The 27618-nt window shown below is 52.7% G+C and overlaps 1 protein-coding gene across 2 annotated transcripts; it reads right to left on the minus strand.

Annotated features, from left to right (window-relative positions):
• Positions 1-7378: 7378 nt before the first annotated feature.
• On the minus strand, positions 7379-27340 carry SCN4B (sodium voltage-gated channel beta subunit 4). 2 transcript variants are annotated; one of them, XM_059182034.1, is made up of 5 exons: positions 26953-27153; positions 19001-19173; positions 17754-17982; positions 15037-15166; positions 7379-11241 (listed from the first exon to the last, which is right to left on the minus strand). In XM_059182034.1, exons 1-5 carry the CDS (start codon positions 27011-27013, stop codon positions 11148-11150), a joined length of 687 nt encoding a protein of 228 aa, XP_059038017.1. In that variant the 5' UTR covers positions 27014-27153; the 3' UTR covers positions 7379-11147. The 2 variants fall into 2 exon arrangements, with proteins under 2 accessions (XP_059038017.1, XP_059038009.1); XM_059182026.1 differs by lacking the exon at positions 19001-19173 and having other exon boundaries at positions 26953-27340.
• Positions 27341-27618: the final 278 nt, after the last annotated feature.

Below are 27618 nucleotides of genomic sequence, written 5' to 3' on the forward strand. Positions count from 1 at the left end.
TTTTAGACATGCATGCAGAAATATTTGGGATAAAATGACATGAAGGTGTAATTTACTTCAAGAAAAATACAACAGTTGAAGCAGATATGACAAAATGTCAAGTGAGAAATTGAAGTGATGTTTACTATACTTTCTACTTTTCTGTATATTTGAAATGTTTCTCGGGGGCACCTGGGTGGCTCAGTGGGTTAAGCCTCTGCCTTCAGCTCTCAGGTCATGATCTCAGGGTCCTGGGATCGAGCCCCACATTGGGCTCTCTGCTCAGCAGGGAGCCTGCTTCCTCCTTTCTCTGCCTGCCTCTCTGCCTACTTGTGATCTCTCTCTCTCTCTCTCTCTCTGTCAAATAAATAAAATCTTTTTTAAAAAATGAAATGTTTCTCAATAAATAGGTTTTTCTTATATGAACAGAATATAAAATAGCCCTAAAAACTAACAGAACTACAAGGAGAAATTGATAAAACCACCATCACAGAGGAAGACCGCAGCATACTTCTCTCAAGTACGGATTTACATCAAGCAGGTAAAATATCAGTAAAATAGAGAAGATTCAATAATATGATTAGCATGCTTAACAGGTATAGAATCTTGCACTCAACACTTAGAAGATGAATATCCTTCTCAAGCACATCTGTAAAGTCAACTATGTAAGACCGTAAAGAAAGTCTCAACACATTTCAAAAGTAATATGGGCACCCATCAGACCCACTTTTGTGTTCCCATCAATCTCTAACCCAGCCTTGCCTACAACCCCCAAACTCCCATCTCTAAGCCTGGCTTCCTGTCTTGCATGGACCCAGCTCTGGCCCCTTTCATTTCCGTGGTTCTAAAGCCCCAGTAACTGCCATCATTCTAACACACCAGTCCCACCCCACCCCCCACCTGGAGCCAGGGCCAGGCTCTGCCTTGGGTGGTCTTCATCACGCCTACCACGGTGGGAACAACAGTAGCCCCAGCACCCAGAGTCAGCAGTCTGCCCCCACAGCACTCTGGCATCCCCCGGGCTGCCTGGAAAGGCTGAGTAACGTAACATGAAAATTATTATCTATAGGACAAACGTTGAATAATGGAAGACAGGAGACGGGACGGAGCCGGCAGATAAATTACTCATCCTTCTTCCCCGGGTAGAACTATTCAGAGAAGCCCTAGTTCCCCAGGGACGGTCCTGTGATTCAGCTGATGGAGCTGTGGTCAGCTCAGGAGTCCTGCACCTTGTGCTGGCTTTCTCCCTCTCCCTGCCTCACAGCCCTTTCCCTGACTCCTGCTTCCCTGTAATAGAACCACATGAAAAGGCGTTAAGTGGTATTTTTAATTTAGACAAGTTTTCTAAGAAACCTAGGCTAAGATTCAGCACTCTAACTGTAATGCTATTAAAGGCAATAGCAAACAACAATTTTTTAAATATAAAATAGGGACACGTGGGTGGTTCCGTTGGTTAAATGTCTGAGTTCAGCTCAGGTACTGATCTCAGGTCATGGGACTGAGTCCCCCATCAGACTCCCCACTCAGCGGGGAGTTTGCTGCTCCCTCTGCCTCTGCTCCTCCCTCCGCCATGCTGGCTCTCACACACGTGCACATGCTTGCGTGCATGCTCTCAAATAAAATCTTTTAAAAATAAAAATAAAATATAAAATACAAATGTAGGGACACCTGGGTGGCTCAGTTCGTTAAGCAGCTGCTGTCAGCTCAGGTTGTGATCCCAGAGTCTTGGGATTGAGTCCCACATCCAGCTTCTGGCTCAGCAGAGAGCCTGCTTCTCCCTCCCACTCTGCCTGCTGCTCTCCCTGCTTGAACTCTTCCTCTCTGTTAAATGAATAAATAAAACCTTTTACAAAAAATTTTAAAAAAATACAAATATAAAAGACATCTAAATAATCCGTAGGTCAGAAAGGAAATTACAAAGTTTACTTAAAATAATGTTCTACTTAAAATAGAACATTAATGAAAAATATAACCATATACACATATAGAAAGATAGAGCTATATACGTGTATATATTCATAGAATGTTCTAGGGCGACATTCAGCAGCTAACCTCAGCATGTGCAGAGACAGGCCTACTTTTGCATTGCACAGTTAGAGCCTAAGTGACTGCATTGGCAGGGCAAGAGGGAGCCAGAAATTATACCACAGCTAACACAGATTCTCACAGCAGAACTTCCTCATCTCTGGAAAAGAGGATGTGGAGAAGAGGTTGGTGGGTAGAGAAGATTCTTTCCTCTTCTGCAAGGAAGGAAGGAAGCTGTATGCCAGAGAGATGAGCCCAAAGCCAGAGCAGGGGCCTGGCTCTTGCAGCTGCATGAGAGCCCTCCTGTGGAAGCAAGCCATCCCAGGGAGCGTGACTGGGCCCTGAGTGTGAACCTGGGCCGAGTACCAGGAGAGGGGCTGAGAGAGGGAGGTGCAGCCCAGCGCATCAAGGCAGTGGGGCAGCTCAGAGGAGAACTCTAACGTGATGTTAGAGCACTGTACATACAGGAGCACTGTAACCCAGGTGTGTGTAAATGCTATGGAAAGAGGCATCTGAAATGGAACTAGCAGCTGAATAAGGCAAATCCAGCTCGGGGGGGCAGGGATCAGCTGGAACAATGGCAGGGCAGGGAGAAGTCCCGTGCTCTGAGGACAGTGTGAGGAGACAGAACGCTAAGTAGAAAGGACAAGACCAAGATGGCTTGGTAGCAAAGATCTGGGCTCTAGAGGCAGGCACACCTTGACTTAAAACTCAGAGTGAGTGTTTATTGTGAATGGATTACCTAGTTCTAAACAATGCTGAAGATTTAAAGTAAAGAGTCGAAGTTCTGGGGCACCTGGGTGGCTCAGTGGGTTAAGCCGCTGCCTTCAGCTCAGGTCATGATCTCAGGGTCCTGGGATTGAGTCCCGCATCGGGCTCTCTGCTCAGCAGGGAGCCTGCTTCCCTCTCTCTCTCTCTGCCTGCCTCTCTGTCTCCTGGGATCTCTCTCTGTCAAATAAATAAATAAAATCTTTAAAAAAAAAAAAAAAAAGAGTCGAAGTTCTCCCTTCAATCCCTGACCTCCCTCCTCAGAGGCAACCACTGATCTCTGCTGAATATGTATCTTTCCAGACTCTTTACAAATACAGAACATCTCTTGGTCTCCATTTCCTCATCTATAAAATGGGACTAACAATAGCAGGTCTTCCCTCACAGGGGTGCCCTGAGGGTTAAATGGCTGAATACACGTAAAGGACTCAGAGAAGGGCCCAGCCAGCAAGCACGCAGGGTATGGTAGTGACTGGCATATTAATATTTACAAATATCCATAAATGGTTGTCTACTTGTTTCACAAAATGCACAGGGTTTAAATTCTAGCTCTGCTACCTAAGAGTTATATCTATGGGAATTTTTTTTCAGGTTTTTTGTTTTTGAACTTCTCAGTGCTTTGCTTTTGTCTCAGGTAAAACGGGGACAATTATATTTGCCTTCCAGGAATAGAATGAGACTTGGATATGTTGCAGGAAGGTGACTTGGGACCCTAGGGATTCGATCTGTGTTAGCCTGCGTCTTTACTATACAGGGCTGGGGGTTCTCCTGACTGTTTCCAGCAGTCTCCACACTACCTGGTTCGGGCTAAAGATGAGGGAGAACAATGGGCAAGACAAAGCTTTGCTTTTCTAATGGGCAGGCAGTGCCAGGATGAAAACCAGGTTCAGACCAGGGACCCGCACCTGCCTGTAGTTTGAGACCAGTACTTGTGGGATATGCACAAAAATCACCTGGGAAACTTGCTAGAGAGCAAATTCTGCTTCAGAAGATTGGAGGTGGGGCCTGAAATTCTTCCTAAGAAGCTGACTGGTGCTGCTCATGCTGCTGGTCTGCAAACTACACACAGGGCCCTGAACTCCTGCCCCTCCCATGCCCCACCTGAAAGTCATCTACAGGTGCTCTACCTTGTCACGCACTCAGACGACTGATCTCAAAGTTCACTCTGGTCCCAGGGGGCTGCCCTCCGTCTGGACAGGACTAGTACATCCTTAGAGACCCGGGGCCTCTATAGATCCCATCCCTTTAAGGAAAGGGGTGGGGGAAAAGGGCGTGGGATCTAGATTTCCCCAGAGAATAGAAATAGCCCTTATTCCCATGAAATTTACATCCCAGATACACAATAAACAAAGTAAACATATATAGGTCTGCTAGAGATAAATGCTTTGAAATAAAGCAGGATGAAGAAAAAATATCTCCAGTGGTGGGAGATGTTATTGTAGATACGACAGCCAGGGAAATCTCTGAAAAGATGACATTTGACCAGAGACATGATTAGAAGAATGACACCTGTGAGGGGTGGGGGAGCATGTGCAAAGGTCCTGAGACCAGAGAAGGCTGATTGGTGGTTTATTTTTTTAAGATTTTACTTATTTATTTGACAGAGAGATCACAAGTAGGCAGAGAGGCAGGCAGAGAGAGAGGGGGAAGCAGGCTCCCCGCTGAGCAGAGAGCCTGATTCGGGGCTTGATCCCAGGACAGTTAGATCATGACCTGAGCCAAAGGCTCAGAGGCTTAACCCACTGAGCCACCCAGGCACCCCAGCCACCCAGACACCCCTGATTGTTTTGAGCCTCAGAAAGGAGAACAACCAGACTATGAGTCAGCAGAAAAAAGAAGATATCAAAGGGGCAACAGGGGAGTGCCTGGGTGGCGCAGTTGGTTAAGCATCTGCTTTCCATTCAGGTCATTATCCCAGGGTCCTGGGATCCAGCCCCACATTGGGCTCCCCCCTTAGCAGGGAGTCTGTTTCTCCCTCTCCCTCCCCAACCTGCCCTGCTCAGTCTTTCAAATAAATAAATAAAATCTTGAGGGAAAAAAGCGGGGGGGGGGGGGGCAGTGGGAGCAGAACAATAAGGTCTTCTGTGCTATTATGAGGAATGAATAAGACAAACTGGAAGGTTCTGACCAAAAAGAGTACCATCTAATTTTTTGTAATTTTTTAAGACATCCTTTCGTACAATAAAATTCATCATCTTTAGTGTAGAGTTCTACCAATTTTGACAACCATGTACAAGCAAGCAACCACAGCTCCATCACCCTCCAAAAGCCTCTCTTGCCCTTTAGAGCCTTCCCCATGCCCTCCTCCAGCCCCCATCAACCACTCATCTGTTTTCCATCCCTACAGGGCTGCCTTTTTCAGGACAGCACAGAAGTGGGACAATACAGTAGGTACTTTCTCCAGTCTGCCTTCTTTCACTCAGCATCATGCATCCATACGGGCACACAGAGCTTTTCACCACCGAGAGGTAAGCCACAGGACGGATGGTCCAGCCATTCACCAGCTCAAGGACAAGCAGGGTGTTTTCTTTTTCGGCAGTGACAAACGAAGCTTCTACAAACATGTGTGTCCGGGTTTCTATGCGACTGGAAGTTTCATCCATCTCTCCCGACAGAAGATGGACAGTAAATTCACTCTCCCATCTGAAACAACTCAAAAACTGGGGACAGAAGGGCTTTCGGACCCAGGACACGAGGGAGCCCGGGGAAGAGATCTGAGGGCAGACAAACATGCCACGCGCCCCACATCTGTGACAGGACGAGACAGGACAGGACGGGACGGGACGGGACGGGACAGAGAGGCTGGCAACACCAGAGACGGGGCCACAAGGCCCGGAGGGCTCACCTTCCAAGTCCCGGGGCGCAGCGAGCTTCACAGGGAGAATTCGGGGGACCCGCAGAGGGAACCCCGCAGCTTCTCGCCTGCTCCCAGAGACGTGCGCGCGAGGAAACCACCCGAAGCTGAAGAAGAGCCGCTCTGCAGAGAGGGGTGGCCAGGCCAGACCAGTCCCCGGCGCTCACACCAGGCCCGGAGTAGGAACACCGCCACCAACTTTGTCTCATTCGTTCCCACGGGCAGGGTGTTCAAAGGGGGCTGCCTCAGGAGGGCGGTGAGATCAGCCCTAGACGAAAGGCTGCCCTGTCAGCCCTCGGATCCCCCCCCCCCCCCCGCCATGCTCTTCCAGTGGCGCTTCCGGCGTCACGTGGTCTCCTGCCACACGCACTATCGGCGTCAGCTGAAAACTCGCGAGGACCCTGGGCCGGTGTCAGGCCCTGGGAATGCGAGTTGCCTTCACCTTCCAGTTTCTTTCTCATCAACTCAGAGAGTCGCCGGCCATAGCCGGGCCCCTCCCTGCACCGTGGCCTGGAAATCCTCTTCAGGCTGTGCATTCGGCCTACCGAGAAGGGCTACCTCACTTGTCTGTCCCTTTCAGGAATCACCGTCCTCCCCCCATCCCTGGGGTCCTACATCTGAAAGCCACAGTATCGTCTAGTCTCTCTACTTCCGTAGGTGTTTGACGTTCAGAGGTACACGGTCCCCAAGTCTCTGTCTTGTCTGGAAGCACAGATGACATCATCTCGTTTTGTTTTGAAGGGACCAGACTGAGGACGGGCTTGGGCAGAAGTAGGCAGAGCAGGGAGGGAAGGTACTGAGGAAATCCGGGTGGGAACGATCCCAGGACCCTGAGATCATGACCTGAGCGGAAGGCAGCGGCTTAACCCACTGAGCCAGTAGCCTCCACTCTTGCTAGCCTGAAGACGTTCATACATATCCCCAGTTCCAGAAACTCTTCTGAAAGCAAGAGTGTCTGAGTAATCCATGCTCATTTAAGATCGATGATATGAAATGGGCGGGTGGGGTCATTCCTGAGGTATAATAAGCCAAAACTCCTTTCCTCCCCTACCACCACATAGCCTGTGCCCTAGAACAGCTGACTGGAGGGACCAGCCAAGCAAAGCCCAGGGTGCTACGTCACTAGGTGGTATTCGTCCAGTGCTCTTCCTCTCCAAGGCTGTCCTTGTTCATTTGAAGCCGATTTCAGCTGTTTCCAGATGTTATCCTGGGGCAGGGGGCCCAGGGAAGGGGATGCGATGGCATTTAGTGGTACTGGGATCATTACCAAGGTCAGCAGTCCAGGGAGGCCTGCCAAGGACGCCAGTATTAAAAGGTTGGCTTTCCAACTTCTCCAGAAAAGGAATCAGCACTAATATAACTTGAATGCCTGGGAACAGGCCACACATTCTTCGACATTTTCCATGTGTGATCCTACCTAGGCAGGTAATATTTTAGACATGGAGACTGGGGCTCAGGGAAGTAAAGGAACTTGCCCCAGTTACAGCTGGCAAGCAATAAAACAGGAACCCGGGGCACCTGGGTGGCTCAGTGGGTTGAGCCACTGCCTTCAGCTCAGGTCATGATCTCAGGGTCCTGGGATCGAGTCCCACGTCGGGCTCTCTGCTCGGCAGGGAGCCTGCTTCCCTCTCTCTCTCTGCCTGCCTCTCTGTCTACTTGTGATCTCTCTCTGTCAAATAAATAAATAAAATCTTAAAAAAAAAAAAAAAGGAACCCAACTCTCAATAAGTCAAAGATGGAAACCCCAAGCCATTTCTATTAAACATAATTTTTATTTCATTCAAGGCAAAGCTAAATAAAATTCTACAATGCCAAACGTGTTATAAAGGCAGGATAGTTGATCACATCTGTTCTGTGCTTGAACACAAGTCATTGCTGGGTGTGTGCATATCTGTGCCTCCCAGAGGCACCCATGGACCAGAGGCCTCAGACCCCCTGCTGCATTGTTTTGATCTATAGTTATATATATATAAAAAAAAAAAAAAAGTGACTATGGGTATTGTCATCCAAGCCAGAGGAATAAACCATGCATAAGATAGTCAAAAGCTCTGAATATTAGGTGGGAGGTGGGAGGGGAGGGACTCCAACCTGGGACACAGTGAGGTGAAGCAAGCTATAGGGTTTTTTCCCAAGAAATTCCCCTCCTTGCCCTCCCTCCTCTAGCACTCCTGGCAGCTGTCCATAACGGTGGGAGGGAGTCGTGGAGTCACAGAGTTATGGAACCAAAGAGCATGGCTGGTCTTCCCCTCTGTCTCTTATCTTTTCTCAGGTTCCTGGTGTCCCAACAGGTGTAGCTCAGGCCAGGGAAGATGGCTCCCCAAATGTTGCCGAGTCTCCCCCATCTAGACCCCCAGGCCACAGGCATGCATCTCCATATACACCATCACCTGCCACCATCTCTGGGACACGCTGTCACACCCCTCGCTTCACCTCCTGCTCTGATCAGCCAGGCAGGTGGGTAATGTCTGAAGTCCATTGACCCCTCTCGCAGATCACTATAGCCTCACAGATTCATTCTGATGAGCTTTTGTTCAATTCCTACCCAGGGAGAAACCCAAGGCCTGGAATGCTGAGGTCCCGTTTTGAGGTCAAAGATGGGGAGCTCAGAAAACTGTATCTTTGGTCTCACTGACTTGACTGTCAGCACAGCTGCGTGCCTGCAGGGCTCCCAAGATCAGCTCTGTAAATGGTTCTCTCTAGCCCACAAGCCCGGGAAACACCTTCACCAGCCCCTGCAGATCTGCATGCACTGAGGCTCTTTCTGAGAAGATGGCTTTGCCCACAGACATTCTACTGCAAATCCATGCCCATGTTCCTCCATGGGTTGCACCCCAGCATTAGGGCACAACAATTCTCTGTTGTGAGGATGAAGCTGAGCATTCCTGAGCACTCTCTAAATGTCCATAGTGCCCGCAGTCACTGGGACTACCCAAAATGTCCCCCAGATTCCCTATCATCTCACCTCTATTGGAAACTCCCAAACAAGAGTCGTGGATAAGAAGCTTTAAGCATCAGAGCCAAAGTTTCTAATATTACAAAGACTAAAATAATTCCAAGGGGGAGGAGTGGGAAGAGAGAGAACGTGCGCAAGAGTGAGAGAGAAAGTGCATGCGTGCGAGTGTGCGTGTGTGAGTGTGTGTGCATGTGTCTCCTAGGGATGGGACACAGAGGTGAGGACAGGACAGACTTGGAACAATTCCTCCAATTATAATGCCTGGCCTCCTAGATCCCTTTCCAAGCCAAAAAGTTGTTTGTCTGTTTGTCTGTTTGTTTGTTTGTTTGTTTGTTTTAAAACAAAAACTCACCAAGCCCCACAACCCAGGAGGTAGGTACATATGATTACACCCACTTTATAGATGGGAAAAGCTGAGCCCAGAGAAGATGCATGACCCACCTATCAGTCAATAGTAGACCCAGGAGTGGAAAGGATGATGCTCTTCCCCCACAGCCCCCCTGCTCTTTATACCTGGCCTCCTCCAAAGCCAGTAAGGGGAGCCCAGCTGATTCAGCTCATTCAAATGTTGGAGCTGGGAGGGAGAAAGAAAGCAGCTTTCATGAAGGTAGACACAAGAAGTTTTCCAAATGGCTGGTAGCTCTTGTCTGTCTGCTTCCCAACCAGGACAATCTGAGCCTGCGCCTCAGGTTCTGGGGGGACAAGGATGGGAGTCCTGCAGGCAGATCAAAGTGGGACCCTGCGAACCCATCAGGTGGGGTGAGGGGCACAGGCCACAGCCAGGCACCTGCCGGAGCTGCTGCTCCTCAGTCTCCCCTACCCCCATCCTGGGGGAAGCCAGCAGCTGCTTTTTAACAGGGAGAATCCTGAGGCAGTCCCCATAACCTCTTTGGAAAGGAGGAAGGAAAGGGAAAAAAAAAAAAAAAAAAACCTCTGGAAAGGGAGGCTACTGCCCTCGCATTCCTCCCAGGCCCAAAGGACAGAGTATCAGAGAGGAAGTGAGCAGAAGCAGATGGCAGAGTCCTCCTCTAACACCGCAGCACTCACTTAATCCCTCCCGCCCCGTGGGGACACTACCACTGTCTCCCAACAGCTCCAAGATTCCATCACTGTCCAGGGGGCCGTGGGTGGCACCACCCCAGCTCCAGGGTCTCCAGCATGACCTTGGGCGGAGGCAGGTTGGGGAACCCCTCATAGCGACACCCCAGGGCTGGCTGTCATGCACAGGCTGGAGAGGGGATGGAGGGGATGAGCCTGGACATGACAAGCTAAGGCACAGTCCAGCCCCCCACACAGGGGTGTGCAAACCAGTTCTCAGGAAAGCAAAGGAAGAATGAGAACCCTCTCCCTGCTCCTCCCCAACCCTGGGGGAGGTGAGGAAGGGGTGACAGAGCTGAACAGGAAGCAGCCAGAAAACACAAGGGGCTCCCTCTTCTGAAGCAAGAGGATCCCTGAGGTGAAAGCAAGCCCTTGACCCCAGGGTGGAGGTGAACAACCCTGGGCCAGGGGAGAAGGTGTGATGGATGAGCAAGAGGCAAGGGAGGTGTGGGCGTGAATCCGTGGGAGGGGAGGATTTGAGGGAACAACACCTCAAGCAAGAGGATGCCACCTGCTGCCTCAGGGAAAGAAGAGCGGAGGGGAGGCAGGCTCAGGAGTTCCCAGGGGCGGCAATGGGCCAGCCATGCCAAGAAGGGGCAGCCAGGATGGGTGGGGCTGGGGTGGGCATCCCAGTGGCCAAGAGGTCCCGGACATAGGCTCTCCCATCTCTGCAGTCCTGTTTCCCCAAGGAGAAATGCTAGGAAAGGCATAGGTAGCACCCCAGTGCTCCAGGAAGGCGGGAGGCTCCCCAACACGAGCCCCTTAGAAACTCAGAGATCAGAGGAGCAGGCTAGGGGGGCCGGGACCCCAAGACCAGGGTGGCCAGCCCTAGTTGGGAGGGTTCACAGACTCCAAGAAGCAGGGGGGGTGGCAGGGGTCTGGGGAGTGGGGATGGATCAGGGGCTGCCAGACACCCTGTGTGGGAGGGAGGGAAGCGCCTTACTAGAGGGACCTGGGGGGTCAGTATCCATCGGAGCCTCTCACTATCAGCACCCCTCCAGTAGGCTCCCGCCCCGGATCCTGTACAGAATCTTCTAGGCCACATCCACCACCAAAAGGGTTAGATCTCCACACTATTATTCATCTGTTAGGGCAGGCCTCATGATCCCCCCAAGTCTCTCTTAAAGAGAAAACTGGAGGAAAACCAAGGTATTGCTCATACAGGGTCAGGAGACTAAAGAAGACCCCATGTACCCCAGGTGTCAGGGAAACCGCCCTCCACACCACCCAGCCCTCCTTTCCTTTCCTGAACTTTCCACAAGCCCCCTCCCCTGGCCAGCCCCCATCCCTTGGGAGCCCTGGCTGGGAGGGAGCAGGCAGGCTGGGCAGGACCCCAGTTTCTCTCCAGGAAGACTACAGTTGGAGCCAAGCAGCAGGTGTCTCAGGCACGTGGGTTCACGGACATGGCTCAAGCATCAGTTCGTCATCAGCAAGTGAGGCCCAGGCTGCGGCTTGGCCCCCAGCGGGGGCTCACACTTTGGTTGGTGGTTTCTCTTCCGCCTTAGAGCCAGGCAGCCCATTCTCTGTGTTATCATTCCCTGAGGAACTCACAAGGCACTCCTTCCTGGAGAGGGAGAAAGGAGGAGAGGGAGCTGGTGAGCGGGTGAGGAGAGGGACCAGAGTAAGGGCTTGGCTGTGGACAGAAGCCTGGGCCCTGCGACCAGCCCCATGCCGACCCCATGGCCCTCTGTCAGGCAAAGGTGGCAAGAGGTCAAGTCACTGAACCCCTCTGGGCCTCAGTTTTCTCATCTATAAAATGGATATGACGATGACCTTCTTCATGGGGATGCTGTGAGGCATCACTAAGCACCTAGAACAGGGCCTGGCACGCAGAGAGAGCCCATAAGGCCCACTATCACCGAGTCATCCCAGCCTGGTGAAAGGCAAGGGCACCAGGCGCTGGTCTTAGGGATCAGTGCACAGGGGAGCCAAACCAGGTTCATTCCCAGGCTGCACCAACCCAGCGGGAAGGGTGCAGGCCAGCAGGCAGTATGGCAATGGCAAGGTCAAAGAGCTCCTTCCGCAGACCCCCTTCCTCTCTGAGCTGGCTGTGACCAGAGGGAGAAGAATGCTCACGCCAGTGGCGGTGCAGGCCGAGGTCTGGGCAGCAGGGAAGGCGGAGGTGGGCAGAGTGTGGTAGGATGGGAGATGGCAGCAGGAAGGGGAGATAGTTACTTGGGAAGACATCCCCACCTCCTGCTGGCAGCTGGACACGCTCCAGAGCGAGCATGTCCCACCCTACCCTCGCCCGCAGCACCCGGGCTGTGCAGAGCGCTCCGGGGAACCTCACAGCTACATCAGTTTGAGCTTGCTGCTTGGGAAAACTTTCAAGCCTGTTTCACGGCTGCTGTGGCTGAACTATCTCATCCTTACCCCGGACTTGTGTAGCCGGCTTCGAGGCCTTCAGGAAGGACTTAACTATTTTGTCTTCATCCGTTTTGTTCTGCAAAATTTAGTCCGTAGCTCCAGCCTTTCAAGCTCCTCCTAGATCCCAGTTTTGTTCTCCAACATAGTCACTAGGTCCCTGAAAACTTGATATCATTCCTGGTGTAATTCAAATATTAATAACAATGAATGAGCAGAGGCCTGTGGCATACCAATAAAGACCTCTATGCAAATCGATCGATCGATTGATCAATCTACCTACATATCTCTATACTTAAGGTAGTCAACCCAGACAATTCCTGTCCACATCACTGTACTCCCAAGCACTCTATATTGCTTTTCCGAGGATCTGCTGGGTACCAAGCACGTTGTCAGACTAGGAGGCTGCCTGCTCTCAGAAAACTCACAGTCTTCCAGAGAACGTGACATTCAATGAGTAACCACAGTACGATGTGATAAGTGATAGGAGGAAGGGTTTACCAAAGAGGGATCCACATAGGAAGCCTCCTCCGAGGGGTCAGGGAGGGCTCTTTGGACAGGTCACAGAATTTGAGACCGACAAAGATGAGCAGGAAAGGAGAGAGGGGGAACTGCCCCATGAGTGGAAACCCTGAGATGTTGTCCAACACCTCCCTTCTGGGGAAGCCACCCCATCTCTGCTGTTCATGCAGGCTTTCCTCGCGCTCAGAGGACCCCTCTCAAGTTTCCCTGTGGTCTGTCTCCTGCCTCCAGCCTCCCCCTGCCCTCCCTGCGCTCATCAAGGCCAGACCCCTTCTTCCAGAGCCTTCTGATCATGCCAGGCCCTGAAAGCCTTCATCAGCCCCTCTGAACCCAGGAAAAAAGCCAGTCTCAACCCAGACTGCCCAGTCCCCAGGGGTCTCCCGGCAATGCCCTGTGCAGGCTTGTTCTCTCCTTCCCCCTACCAATCCCCCCAGTCTCTCAACTGACAAAACGCCTTGTTCTCCAGACACATGTCTCTTCCTAGACCCTGCCTCTGCTCTCAGCAGTTCAGGAACGACCTTCTCCTCACCCTCCCCAGGGCTTACATTACATCGTCTTGCAAGGCCTGCCACAAACATCCTTCAACCAAAAACCCTTCCCTAGTATTCCACCCTCTTTGGAAGCCCTGGATCATTCTATAACATGTCTTTGCTGGCACCCATCCTCTCTACCTTGTCTCACATTGATTTGCATACACGCCCTGTCTTCTTTACTCACGGGCAGAATCTCATTCCTTCCAGAATTTCCTACAGCACCTGGCACAGTGCCTTGTACACGCTACTTCAGAAACAGCCATCACATGAAAGAAGGAATGAATGAACTCTGGATATACTACCCGAATCAGGAGGATACAGTGACCGTGGTTAAAGCTTTGAAGCCAAACAAGCCAGGATGCAAACAGGTCTAACACTTTCAGGTCTAACACTTTCCAGCTGTGTGGCCTTGGGCAAGCTATATCACCACTCTGAGCCCCACCACGCTCGACTGTAAAATATAAAAATCGTGGCTATCACATAAATACCTAACACAGTACCTAACACGTGGTGGGCATTCACTGAGTAACAAGAATCATTACTGCCCGCAGCCGTCTCCTGATCCACCAGTGCCCTGGCAGGAAAATGTCTGGCCTGCCTTGTTCTTGATGAGCCCATGGCAGCTCCCAAGGATCGCTATTTTCTTTTCTAGGTGCTCTTAAACCACGGGTTGAATAATCGGTTTTCCAGTTTTGCTAACCATCAGTAGCAAAACCAAAAAGAGAATTTGGTCTAACTCCATGCCCCTGGCCTCTCTTTCAAAATCTCCAAAACTCTGGCCACGACGCAAGGAGACAATCCAAGAATTCTCCATCTATCTCAGTCAGTGCCTCCCCTTCCCCACCCCCCGGTGCCTTCCTGACTTCAGCTTCCTTCCCTTGTTACCAGCACAACTTCTGCCCTTTCAAGCCTAATTCCCTCTCTCAACAAAGCAGAGTGAACAGGGACAGAAAGAGAGCAGCTCTCCCTTCCCCCTGGCATCTCCTTGCTGCTACCCCTCTCTCTGCTCCAATGTCTCCTCTCATCTTTCTTGCTGATAATACAACTTCCAGGGGCACCTGAGTGGCTCAGTCAGTTAAACACCTGCCTTTGGCTCAGGTCATGATTTCGGGATCCTGGGATCGAGCCCCGCATGGGGTTCCCTGCTCAGTGGAGAGTCTGCTTCTCCCTCTCTCTGCCCCTTCCCCTCATTCATGCCTGTGTTCTCTCGCCCCCTCTCACTCTATTTCTCTCTCTCTCTCTTTCTCAAGTAAATAAATAAAATTTTTTAAAAAATACAATTTCCAAATGCCTTTTTACATTCACTCCTGCTTCTCTGGAGCCTGACATAGTTCTAGCAATTCTGGACCTTGAGCTCACACCCTCTCTACCTCCCTGTTTTCCCTCCTCTTCTCCTTAAGATGTCTATCTCAAACCTGAGCTCACCCTGAGGCTTCTGGGGAGGCCCTATGAGCCTTTGTGGGGTTTTTTTTTAGTCTCCCCCATGTGAACTTCCAGAGTCTCACAGTAAGACTCCGATCTCTCTAGAAGGGTCTTCCCATTTTAGAGTTTCTATTCATGGAATCTTGGCTTTTCTCTGATGGAAAAAAACAAGGCATCTAAATCCTTTGGTAGGACTTAGGTTGGGGAGGTACAAATGGAAAGAGAGACGTTTAATGGGATGCATGAGGAAGCCGGATAAGGAAGAGTAAGTTCATGTACTCAGGGAACCCATTGTGCTCAATAAATATGTACTAGGAGGGACAGGAAGAGGGGCTGGGAGACAGCAAAGAGTAGTAGGAGTGGGAAGAGAGGACGTGACGAGGGGACAGATGGAAGGATGAAGGTGGATGGGGGCAGATGACGGTGGAATGAGACGATGCTGGGAACACCCACAACACAAGACAGGAGTGGGTGGTGGGCCAGTGGGAGGACAGGAGCGCGCAATGGAGTCAACTCACTTCTTCTCCTGAGTCTTCTTGATGATGAAGGCAATGAACTTCTTGACCAGCAGGATGAGGATGAGGAGCCCGATGACCCCACCCACGACGCCCAGGATGATGAGGGTCACCGTGTTGTCCACTTCTTCCACTGTATGGCCAGATCAGGGAGAGAAGGGGGCAGGTGAGGGGAGCAGGAGTCACCTGGAGCCCAGCACGATGGCAGCCCGATGACTACACCCCTCCAACCCTGGCATCTGGGATGCACCCACCCCCACAGGAAACAGAAGCTGGAACATGGTGGCTACCCGGCTAAGGCACAACCCCTCACACACATACTTTCCCATGGACACACACACGGTTCTGGAATAATTCACACTCAGGGCCCACCGTGGTTTGACTTGGCCCCCAAAATTGCCACATTAAACATGTCATTGTCTCTTTCTGGACCTCCTTCGTCCACACAGGAAAAATCAAGAATCTCCCTGAAACAACTTTTACGTGGCTGGAAGACTTTGGGGTCAGGGCGTCTGGATTTTAACTTCAGGGTCTCAGTAGTCACTAACAGGCTGGTAACTCTGAGCTGGCCACGTTAGCCCTCTCCCTCAGCTTCCTCATCTGAAAACTGAACTCGTGACCTCTGGAACCTGCTCCATCTCCCCACCTCCATTGAGAAAACTCCATCCTTCCCACTGTTCTGACCAAAATCCTTGGAGTCATCCATGACCCCTTCCTTCTCCGAACCCCACATTCAATCCCCCTGAGAATCCTAACAGACTTAACTTAAAAATTCCAGAATCCAGGGGCACCTGGGATGCTCAATCGTTAAGCATCCGCCTTCAGTTCAGGTCATGATTCCAGGGTTCTGGAATCGAGCCCGGCATTGGGCTCCCTGCTCTGCAAGAAGCCTGTTTCTCCCTCTCCCACTCCCCCTGCTTGTGTTCCCTCTCTCATTTTGTCTTTCTCTGTTAAATAAATAAATAAAATATTTTTTAAAAAAATTCCAGAATCTGATCTCTCAATACCACATTGGCTCAAGACATCCGGCCTAGACATTTGTAGGGGCCTCTTAACCAGACTCCTTACTTCATTGTCTATTTTTGGCCCCACAGAGAGCTTGTTCTAGGTTAACTCATCTGCTCAGAGCTCTTCAATGGCTCCCATCTCATGCAGGCTTACAAGGCTCCACATAACATGGCTTAACTTGACTAATTTCTTGCTATTTGCCCTGCTCCAGCCACATTGGCCTCATTGATGTTCAAGTATAGGCCTCAGGGCCTTTGCACTTGCTGTTCCTTCTGCCTGGACTATCTTCCCAAAGACATCCTCATTGGTCCCTCAAAGGTCCTTATGCTGTGTCACCTTTTCCGTGAGGCCTTCCCTGGTGACCCTGCTGGCACCCCATCTCTCCCTCCCCATTTTGCTTTTTCCCTACAACACCAGCCATGCTCCCTCATACAACACCATTTTCTTCTTATTTTGTTTACTACATATCTCCCCTGACTAGATGGAAATTCCATAAAGGCAGAAACTTGTCTACCTTGTTCATGCCACAGTAGGTGCCACATAAGTTGTTGCTCAACAGATATTTGTTGACTAGATGAATGAAGGAATCTATAAATAGGAAGATGCCTTCAAAGGGACATGGGAGGGACAAAGATGCAAAGGTAATGGACAGCACCTAACTCAGTGTTCAAGATCCTCCATAAATTTATCCTTCATAAATGTTGGTTCCCTTCCCCTCCTCTTCCCTCCCGCAAAGGCTGAGCACAAGCAAGACAACATCCAGACCGACGAAAGGATGAGATGATGCCATACGCAGCCTTGACTCCAACAGCTCTAGGCTCAGAGAGAGCTGCCTGGAAGGCCTCTGGCTCTGCCCTTGGCACAGTCAACAGTGAACCCATGGGCATCTCTCTCTCTCCAAGCACCTCACTTCATCCAGGAGAGCAGTGAGTTCCCAGGCACCCAAGAAATGCAGCACAAACAGGTTTCTTCCCTTTTTCTCTATTTCTGTGCCCCCTTCACCTTCCAGGCTCCCCATCCATGAAGCCCAGCATAATCCCACCAGCCCCTTCTCTAACCACCTCTAGTGTCAGTGGTCATGTGACCAGCTGGCTGCTCCTCACAGGCTTCCTCCCTGTCCCCCTGCCCCACCTGTGGCAGACTGCTGTCCTCAGCTGTGGTTCCGCCTCCAGAGGACAGCAGTAACTCAGTCTCAGTTGCCTGTGGCTCTACATGCTCTGTCCCTCGGTCTGTCCTCTGTTGACCCATTTTCTGTCTTACCCTGGACTATAGTCCTTCCTCAAGGAAGAACACTGGGGATTATTCATGTCCCTTTTGTTCAGATGCCTGGCGTTCAATTAACAGTTGCTAGGGGCATACACAAGAGCAGTAATCATCAGCTCACACAGAGAACTTTCCCACCACGAACCATCCTATATCCCATTCCTGCTTCTCACGAGCATCCTAGGATGGGGCAGAATTTGCAGGTGAGGAAAACCAGGCCCTGAGGGGCGAAGTCTTTATCATAAGCTATTCAGGGGCAGACTAGGTATTAGAGCCAGGTTATCTGAGCTTCCAGAAGTGACTCCAGTAACTTTCAAAAGCGTAAAGCAAAAGAAAACACCAAGGTGGTCCATTTTGCCATTTGACTGAAATGCCCTTTGACCCCACTGAGTGGGGCTCCCCGCCATGCTTCCCATCCCACTGCCCTCATCCCAGCCCCCACTGCTTACGTTTATCAACGACTTGGAGGAAGATGGTAGCCTGGTGCTGAAAATTATTCTCCTTGGGGTTCTGCACATGACAGGTGTATTTGCCTGTGTCGCTGAATTCCAGGTTCCTCAGCAGAATGGAAATGTTGTTCATCTTCTCCTTAGTGGAACCCTCCAGAGTGATGCGATCATCACTTTTGAACTTCACCTTGGGGTCGGACTTCTCGTTCTTTACCGTCCCGTCTATGAGCTAGGGCAGGAAAGGGATGGGGAAGAGGGGGCTCAGAAAGAATCGTGGTCCTCAAGAGTCACCGCATCACTCCAGCCCATTCCTTGGGTGCCTCACTGTCCAGGTCTTGAGAGAGCCTACAGCCAGAGGTGCTCCCCCCAACTTGGTTTCCTTCCAATACCGATAGCGCTGCCTGTCTAACCTGAATTTCACTTGCTTCAAGCTAAACCCATTTTCTGTCATTAAGATCTCCCTGGAATGCAGCACAGCTTTTATCTCTTTCTTCATAAAAGCCTTTTACGTAATGGCTCTGGCAATTACCACTCTTATTTCCCTCTGTCACCACCACCATCCACAGCTTTTGCTGACGACTTGTACCCTGTCCATCTGAATTCTGGCTCTCCATCAATATTTGGGTCAATCCTACAGCACTGTCCATCAGCGGCCCTGAGCCCAGTGTTTCATTACATCCAGAGTTGGTCTCTTGTGGCCTCCTTATGTACACTTCGGGTCCCCTACGAGACTGCACCGTGAGTACTCACTAAACACCTGCGGGCTGGTCCATCTCCACCGCCAGCCCACAGCCCTGCTGGTGCACCCTCAGAAGACCTTCCTCTTCCCTAGCCGCCCCTCCGTTCTTTCTAGGTCCAGTTCCCCAGCCTTCTCACATTTGGACTCTTCTCATTTCCTCTCCCCAAGCCTTCCAAAGGTCTTTCTCTCTCCTGTCTTTTAAATTGAATTATTTTTACACAAACTATCCAAGTTTCAGGCATTTCTTCAGACCAGACAAAGGACTCTAGCCAAGAACTCCAACAAACCCAAATTCTGGCAACACCGTCTAAGCATCCTTTCCACTTAGATCCTTCTGGACAGGCTCTGGAAAGAATGCTAGGAGAAAGGATGACAATAGGTGGATTCTGGGGACCATCACAGTGAGGTCAGTCCAGAAGGGACCAGAACAGGGGAAAGGAAGGCAGGGGTGAGGTGATAGGGAAGGGAGGAGTGTCTGAGATGTCCTGTCCCTTCCCCTACTACTTACAATCCTGTAGGTATCACTGATGTTGTAGGACCACCAGAAGTGGAGGTCTTGAAAGCCAAAGCAGCTGGAGAAGGTGCAGGGTAGCAGGATCTCTGTGCCATTGACAGCGTAGATGGTGGTGGCCTTTCCCACAGACACCTCCAGCGACAAGGACACCGGGAGCAGGAAGAGACCTGTGTGACAGGCACCACCTCTCTTAAGAAAACCTCACTGGAATCTCCAGCCTGGAGCTCTGGAAGAGGACACTCGGGCAGGGAGGAGTGGCCAGGCCAGGCAGGGAGGTCGCTGTCGCCCTGTGTATCAACTTCCGGAGGATGGTTCTCTTTACCTCAGTTAACACTGCCTGAGCCACCTGCCCTCATTCATCTCTCCCCCTCGGCCTGGGCCAGGGAGCTGCCCGTGTGGCACCCGGAATGACCACCAGAGGTCGCCCCAACCCAGGAAAACGAGGCCCTTGCCGCGAGGCCGCGCCCCTACCCTGCGGGCGCAGACCCCGCAAGTGCCATCCCCGCACCACCCGGTGCGCGGGACGGGCTCCACCTGTTTGCCGTGGGAGTTTCTCATAGGACGGTGCGCTGCCCCCTGGTTACATTTCCCGGATGGGGAGTGGGGCGGGGCCCGGGGCAGGAGAAGAGCGGAGGGGGCGTGCCGGAGCCTAGTCCCTCGCGGAGAAGAGAAAATGGCCAAACGCATCCCGCGACACTGCGCCGCCGCCTCTCATCCGCGAGCCCTGGACACGCTCACCGGCGCCAACAGGCGGAGAGGCAGAGGGCCACCTCCCGCCCCAGCGTGCTTGGCCGGCGGGGTCCCACACCCTCGGACCACGGGTCGGGACCCCCGGAACAGGAGGGAGCCGGCCCAGGCGGGGAAGGGACTGGGCCGCACCGGGTAGCGGCGAGCGAGCGCGCGGAACGCGATCCCAGGAGAGAGTGGGAGGGAGGGCGGGAGACACCGGTGGAGGCCGATTCCCGACCCCAGGGATGCTGGAGCCGGGGCGGCTTGGAGAGGGTGCAGGACCGCTGGTCCCTCTGGACCCTCCCCCACACACACACCCCCGCCACTGGGGCGAGTGGAAACCATTAGTCTCCACTCTTGGCCTTTGGGACTCCCCCCTCATGAGTCCTTGTAACGGGCCCTGGCCCTCCTGTCCTACAGAGTCCTGGAGGAGGCCCAAGGGGAGGGGCGTCAGAATAAGATGCCTAGGTGGTGTCCTAGCCACGACGTGAAAGGGGCACCTGAGGTCTCAGAGACAGTCCTAGTCGGGTTCCCAGAGACCCCCCCTTTCTGGGCCCAGAACCTTGCTACGAGCTGCCAGCGGATATTGCCTTCCCAACCCACACTAGTAAGATGGGTATCACTAATCCTGCATTTACAGATGGGAAAGGCGAGACTCAGAAGAGCAAAGTGTCTTGCCCAAAGTTGTACAACTTCTAGGGATTCTTGAAGTCTGAGCCCAGGTCTGACCTAAGAGCTCGTGGGCAGTTGAGGGGAGCCATACGGCTGGACTAATTCCTGTCCCAAAGTTTGCCCAATGTTTCCTCCCAGACCGCACCTTCTCTCAGCTACTTCGATCCTACGCCACTCTTTGAGGCCCCAGACTGATCTGTTACTCTCACTGCCTGCTGGAGACACAGGACCACAAGGCCCCACATGGGAGGATACCCAGTTGTGGTGACCAGGTGTACTGACCGGGCCCCCTGAAACCCTCTGTTGTCCCAGGTCCATCCCCAGAATTGGTGTTGTTCCCAAGAGAGCCAGGGTCGTCTTTGTTTTAAAGGTCAACAACCTTGCTCTTTCGAGCCCATCCTCACTCCTAAAGAAGATCCTCCTTTGTCTACCTTGATCCCCCATGGCCCCTATCAACAGCTTTCCCTTGCTTTTCTCCCCTAAGCAATGCTTTTTAAATGACAGAGAAGGCTTGAAGAGAGCTGGCTGCTCTGTTCCTTGCCCTTGGGGCTCCTCTGACCTTCTTCGCATCACCCTAGCTTCTGAAGGCAAAGGGGAGCGTTCTTACCTCCAAAGGCCAGAAAGAACCCCAGGGGTGCAGTGACCCATCATGACCCCTGCCACTGTCGATAATAGCTGATGTGCCCATTTGATCCTCAACCCCATCCTATGAGGGACATACTAGCATAGGTCCCGCTTACAGAGGAGACAACAAAGCACAGAGAGGTTAAGTGACCTACCTAAGGTCAACAAGAAACATTTCTAGCATTCCAAAGCCCCAAAGGGGGGAAAAAAAATCCTTTCTTACATCCTAATATAGTGGGACTTGCCCACCAAGGTTCCCGTCAGTGCTGAGAAGTTAGCCCTCCTTTGATCGGATCTTAGGTGCCAGGAAGTGTTCTAGAGCAGTGGCTTTTCCAATTTGAGGGAACATCAGATCACCTGGAGGACACCAAAGAGCTTGGCCCTCCCTCTGGAGTTTCTGATTCAGTAGATCTAGTGCCTGAAAACTTGCATTTCTAAATGACTCCAGGGACTGCTGGGATCAGGGATAATACCTCGAGAACTACTGTGCTAGAGTGTTTCTACATAGGAACGCCAACTTTTATTAGAACACCAAAAGGTAGGTAGACTTTTTCTCATCTTACAGATTAGATGAAATTGAGGCTCTGAGAGGTTAAGTAACTGGCCCAGGGCCACAGAGTAAATGGTGAATTGGGGGCTGGGCATTTCCTCTAAGAAAGGACAGGCATTTTATATACATTGTCTCATTTAATCCTTATACTAATCCTGTGTGGTCATTATTTTTATCCTCAGTATGCAGAATGAAGAAACAGGCTCAGAGACATGAACTTGCTCAAGGCCACACCCCCAATGAGGGGAATAAGAGGTACTGACACTGTCAAGGCTACCTCTGCTTAGCGCGCAAGGCTTTCTTTCTACCTCTGCTCCTGCTCTGCGGCACACCTCCCCAGGAGGTCGGGGACAGAGACCAGACAGGAGAGTCAGCCCTCCAGCCCAGATGACGTAGGAGAACCCAGCTCTGCTTCCCATCTCCAATCTTCTTCCAAACCAAGGAAGAGAATACGGAGCTATGACAGAAAAGCCCCCAGGAGACTCTTCCTGATAACTACAGACCTCCCTCGGGGCCTGAGCTCCAAGGAGAACCACAGCTCCAGCCTCCAGTGCTCCCTGAAACCCCTTGCCCAGGAACCTGGATCCTGGGGAAGATGGGGGAACTCAAGTCAGGTGTCAGATCACCTCCCCAACCCCAGCCAGAATAGGATCTCCAAGAGTACCAAAAATACACATCCAAAGTAAAATCTTTCAAACTGCTTTAAATAGGTAGAAGCCAAAAAAAAAAAAAAAAAAAAGAGAGAGAGAGAGAGCAAAAGAACAGTCCAGAACAGAGGACAGACTATTTCTTTAAGGTCTAGCTCATGACAATGCACATTTCTGCCTGATTAGTGTGTGCCTGTGTGAGTGACTTAAGTAAGATCCTCTGGACTGCCACAGTGAAACACTGCCATTCTCCCCACAGCCTGGAGGGGACAAAGGAAAGGCACAGAGGCTTTCACAGATAAGTCCAGAGCCCTGTCCAAGGGAAGGCATCAGAGAAGGTGGGCAGGGCTGGCCTCTGCACCACACATCCTCCCAGCAATCTGGAAGCCCTGCCCCTCAATGTCTGAGAGGCTCCTGCTTAGGAAAGCCCCAGGGGCCTGTCTCCCTCCCTCCCCGGGGTGCTCTCTCCCATGTGAAGCTGTGCTAGGGGGACAGAGGGAGCAAGGCCAGAGTGTTGATCTACTGGAGACCCCCAGAGAAGAGCTTCAGTAGGATGGCCAGGCCAGGAGCGGGGTAGGGGGTGGTCAGCAGGTGCAAGGCAGGCCCTGCTCTGCCTGCTGGCCTGCTGACCTTGAGAAAGTCAGGGATGCCACATCCAGCACGCAGGCCCCCAAACTAGGACAACTAGGACGGTTGTCTTTCCTATCTTCTGAGCTTGGTGTGAAGCCAAAACACAAGCTTACAAAACACAGGAAGGACTTCAGTGAGTCCATCCCCCCTGACCGAGGCACCCTGCTGGTAGAGGAGGATGGATGGCGTTCTAATGGAGGGAGGGAGCAGGTCTGGCCTTCATCCCAGGTCTGGAAGTAACCAGGGCCCCCCTCGCTTAGTAACCAGTGTCTGAGCTTGTCTCCAAGCCATTCACACGTTTTGTACTCACTCCCTGTACCACCTCATGGAGTAAATACGCTGCTTAGAATTTCAGCTGTTGAGAATTTCAGTGTGTGCACATGTGTATCTGGGATTGGGGGCCTCTCTCTGACATCGTGGGACCGATGGGCAAGTCCCCATGATCCTGTAGCTTTCCACCCTGAGCGCCAAAGCTTTGCCTTTGCTCACTAAAAGGCCCTAAGCAGCAAGCTCATGCCTCTCTGAAGCCTTCCGTCCCTCCCATCCTCTCCTGGGTACGACGGGGCTCTGTAGGAGGATTGACTCGGGACTCCAAGGTTCCACTAAATAAGGCAATAAAAGTACTCGGTGCATGCAAATCTTATTAAATACTCCCACCAGCCAGTCTTCAGACCCCCAGCAGACATTCCAAGGCAAATGCCAAGGCAGGAAATGGTCTGCCATCTTTTCCCACATCCAAGGATCTGTCACGGGGACACACACACACATACACACACACACACACACACACACACACACACACACACACACGGCCTGAGGGCAGAGAGGAAAGAGGGGCAAGGTGGCCTGGACTCTAAGTTTAGCTCCAAGGCTTTGCCTGGCATGGCAGGCGGAAACAGGCTGACTGTAATAAGGAAGCTGATACTCTGGGGCCCTAGGGGAGTCAGACAGGCTCCAAGTTAGAGCTGAGAGGCAGAAAGTGGGCCGAGGCAGCAGGACAAGACCCCCCCCCCCCCGGGGGGGTCGGGCTCTGGAGGCTGTGGGAGGCAGGGCTGGGCCAACCAAGGCCCCTGGGCCCAGAGACAAAGGAAAGATCTTAGCTCCCTCTCCCTAGGCAACCTGCATACTTCCTGCCCACCCCCAGGAGCTTTGAGGAGACAGAAGCAGGGCCCTCAGAGACGACTGGATGCTCAACAAAACCAGCTTTGCCAACAAGCCCAAACGGTGTGCTTATCCTTCCTCTTGCAGGACTGCAGAATGCGGAATGCTCGCCTAGGCTTGTGCGGGGATCCCCACACTCAGCAAGAGGGCGAAGTCTGAGAATCTATGCTGGGGTCTACATCTCACACAGAACCCAGTTGGGGGTGGACAGGCCAAAGGGCTTTGGGATACCCCATAAGGCAGCATCTCCAGAAAAAAACAGTCACCAGGGCCAGACTCAAACCTGGTACATTCTCCCCCACCCCACCCCACGCTCCCACCAGTTTTCCCCTTTCCCGCCCTCTTCTGCGTTAACTCCTTACCTCCCCTTCCCTTTCCTTTTCTCTGAGCGGGTCTGAGCACCCTCTCCTTAATTGTGTTCTCATTAAACAAGCCCTTAATAAATACATACCAAGGGAGAGAGGGTTGTGCAACATAGCGCCCTCACAAGTGATAATTAAACACAGAACACAGCAATTAAGCAAATGAGGGAACAAGGAAGGGGTGGGCAGGACAGATATATTACCAGTTACAAGCTCTGGAAGGGACTGGCACCCACGGAAACCCCAGCTGCAATGATGCAGCTTGGGAAACTCTTCCTCCACTGAAGAGAAGGACGTCTTGTGAGGTTAGGAGAAATCTGTAGGATCAGTCTGTGAGACTGAGCTCAACATGAAGCCAGGGGTCTGGGCGGGGGAGGGTGAAGGACTCCTGGGAGGCTAATGCTCCGTGTCCAGTCTCCACAGTCGTCTGGGCCCCCAGGCCTCCATCCCTGCATGCCTCCCGCTTCCCTCGGCCCATCTGCACAGTCCTGCTGACCTTCCCTCTCAGCCAACTTTGGTCAACTAGGAGGCAAGTTGAGCTAACAGAGCCCAGGAGACCTAGATTCTAGTCCACGTGACCATCAGTTGGCCCTGTTGGGCGAGCCTCCTTCCCCCCTCTGGACCCTGTTTTCCTCATCCTTTGAGGAGCTCTGTGATATGGTTTCCACACTTCCTGCAGTGGGCTGTCCAGTTGCTTCTGCTCTCCCCGGGCCAGACTGAGGGCAAGGACGGTGTCTGGGTCCCAAGCTCAAAGCAATGCCCCCTGGGTGGGCTCAGCAGTGGCCGCCTGGATGAGGTCCAAAGTGGGCCCCTGGTGGTATTCGCTCTGCAAACCAGAGGGGCAGGGAACAGTAGGCAGGACCAGTTTTAGGGCCTGTAAGTCTCCCACCTGAAAATCACTCTGCTTTCTCCTGGGCTCCCAGAGGATAGCTCAGGGCCTCACCCAAACCTGCTCCAATGAGCTCCTGCTCCTACCTAGTTTATGGAATGGTCCTTGGAAGAAGTGGGGACTTCCCCCTGGAGAAAAGTACGGAGACTCTGCCCACAGTCCTCCCCCAGTGTGTGGTGTGGTGTGGTGTGGTTTCCCCCCCGCTGTGGTTCTATGAATATTCTAATGGCCCAGGCACTGGCATCCCACCACCCAGCTGGGCAGTAGGCCGAAGGGAAGCCAGAGGTGTTGATAAGTGGGCTGGATTAACAACCACATGCATGTGAAGTCCCCAGTGACCCCCTTACCCCAGCTGTGGTCACCGTGAGAACTGGAGCTGATCAGAAATGGGATGGGGGGAGTGGGGTGTGCAGCAGCACGGTGCCCACCCCCCGGAAAGAGACGTCTTAGACCTCATGGAGACCAACCTCATTAGGGCCACGGTGAAACCAGCACACATCTGTGCCAAAGGGGCAGGAGAAAACACCAGCGTCTTCTCTCTAGCTGGGGACATGCAATGAAATCAGTGGCCCGTGAGTGAGAGAAATACTCTCTCTCCCTCCAGGACCATGTGCCAACATGCAGGTCTGCAGACGGTTTATTTACATTTGCTGAAACAGCAACGACTGCCCTTAAAAGCTGGGTCTCCCTGTTTTCAGCACAAATGCCTACATCATGCGCCCAGTCCAGAGAGGGGAGCTGCCAAAAACCAAATCTGACAAGTATAAACAGGAAGAGGTCCAGGTGCCAGAGATGGAGTCAGTTTACGTCGAAATCCAGCTACGGTTTTACGAGGAGATTATATTCTGGACCAACCTCATTCTCTAATCTCTTGGAGTTCGCCACTTGAAACCATCATGTCCATATTAATAGATATTAAGACTCTGTTCCTTCTGTGGCCTCTGGCTCTAGCTCCTCAGTCTTCACATTCACCCCCAAAACCAAGAGCTGAGAGCAGATTAAACAGGTTCTCTCTGTGGGATCTCTTCCTAAGAAGAGAGACAAGATCCTTCCTAAAAGGGGGCTTGAATGATCCTCCAAGTCCCTCCAACCCTCTCCAGTTCTTGGTGTGGAGCCTCAGGGAAGACAGTGGGCACTGAAGGAGATAGAGGGCAGAGGAGACAAAGAGAAAAAGGGCCAGGAGGAAGGGGAGCCCCCCTCCGCCCCCGCGTTCCCCTCTCCACCCCCTCCAATTGGTGCATGCCTGATGCCTGGGCAACAAGCCTCCAAGTTGCAAACAGCTCTGGGCAGGGGTAGAAAGCACCATCCCAACGATCACACGTGCACCCCCCTGGCATCCTCCCTACCCCCAACCCAGGGCACAGACACCCTCGCCTAGCACCCCTAAACCTCGGAACCCGGGAGACCCGTACTGCAGCCCCGAGAGACAGCTCCAGAAGCCTGGAGCTGAAGGCACCAGAGACAGCAAAGAACTAATCACGGGGCGGGGGACACGCACGGTCCCCAGGGGGCACAGCCGTCCGAGCAGGGCGGCCGGCAAAAAACTGGTGGCAGCAGGGCTTATTCCGTACCACGCCACGCTCCAAAGCCCACCCGGGTCCGAGGCACTTCTCTTCCAAGTGTCTCCTCCCCGGGGAGAAGAGGGTGGAGAAAGAGAAGGGATCAAGCCGGGGCTGCCTTACCCAAAAGCCCAGTGCCCAGCCATCTCGCCCGGGCTGCGCCTCTGTCCCCGGCCCCGGGCATCTTCGTGTGGTCTCCGGAGCGCGCCGGGGGCGCGGGGACGAGATACAGGGCACAGCCGCTCGCAGCCCGCGGTCTGCAGTGGGCGGCGAAGCCGCCGGCAGCTCTGCGCCGCCCGCCCGGGCTCGGGGAAAGTTAGCGGAGAGAGCGCAAGAGCTGGGGGAGGGAGGGAGAGGAGGAGCCGGCTCCCGGAGCTGCTGCTGAGGGCAGCGGCAGGAGAAGGAGGAGCAAGGGGAGGAGGACGGCGACGAGCTCGAGGACCGCTGAGCGGGCGCAGAAGAGAGCGGCGCTGCGCCTCTGCTCTGGAAGCGCTCCAGCCGCAGGAGGGGCGGTGGCCGCCGCGGAGCCCCGGGCGCCCCCGCCCGTTGCGCACCCAGCCCGGCGCGCTCTACCTCGCCACCCGGGAGCCCCGGGAGCATGCCGGGCACCCCACTCCCTCACCATCTCGGGCTGGGCGGCTGCGGCTTGGCACTGCAGAGCCACCCGCAGCCGCCCGCATCGTTCCCGGCGCTGAGCTGCCAATTAGGAGGATAGTTTGGGGGGGAGTAGATAGGGAGCTCTTGGTGTTGGAAGGATGTGTTGGTTCTGCTTTGGAGACCACGAGTAGG

The sequence above is a fragment of the Mustela lutreola genome, chromosome 1 (genome assembly GCF_030435805.1).
Source record: "Mustela lutreola isolate mMusLut2 chromosome 1, mMusLut2.pri, whole genome shotgun sequence".
Taxonomy (NCBI): Eukaryota; Metazoa; Chordata; class Mammalia; order Carnivora; family Mustelidae; genus Mustela; species Mustela lutreola.

Coding starts and splice junctions, on each gene's coding strand:
- SCN4B (XM_059182034.1), bottom strand. CDS start 27,013: ATGCCCGGGGCCGGGGACAGAGGCGCAGCCCGGGCGAGATGGCTGGGC. Junction 19,174..26,952: donor GCTGGGCACTGGGCTTTTGG/GTAAGGCAGCCC, acceptor CCTGTCACACAG/GTCTCTTCCTGCTCCCGGTG. Junction 17,983..19,000: donor TCAGTGATACCTACAGGATT/GTAAGTAGTAGG, acceptor TTCCTGCCCTAG/CTCATAGACGGGACGGTAAA.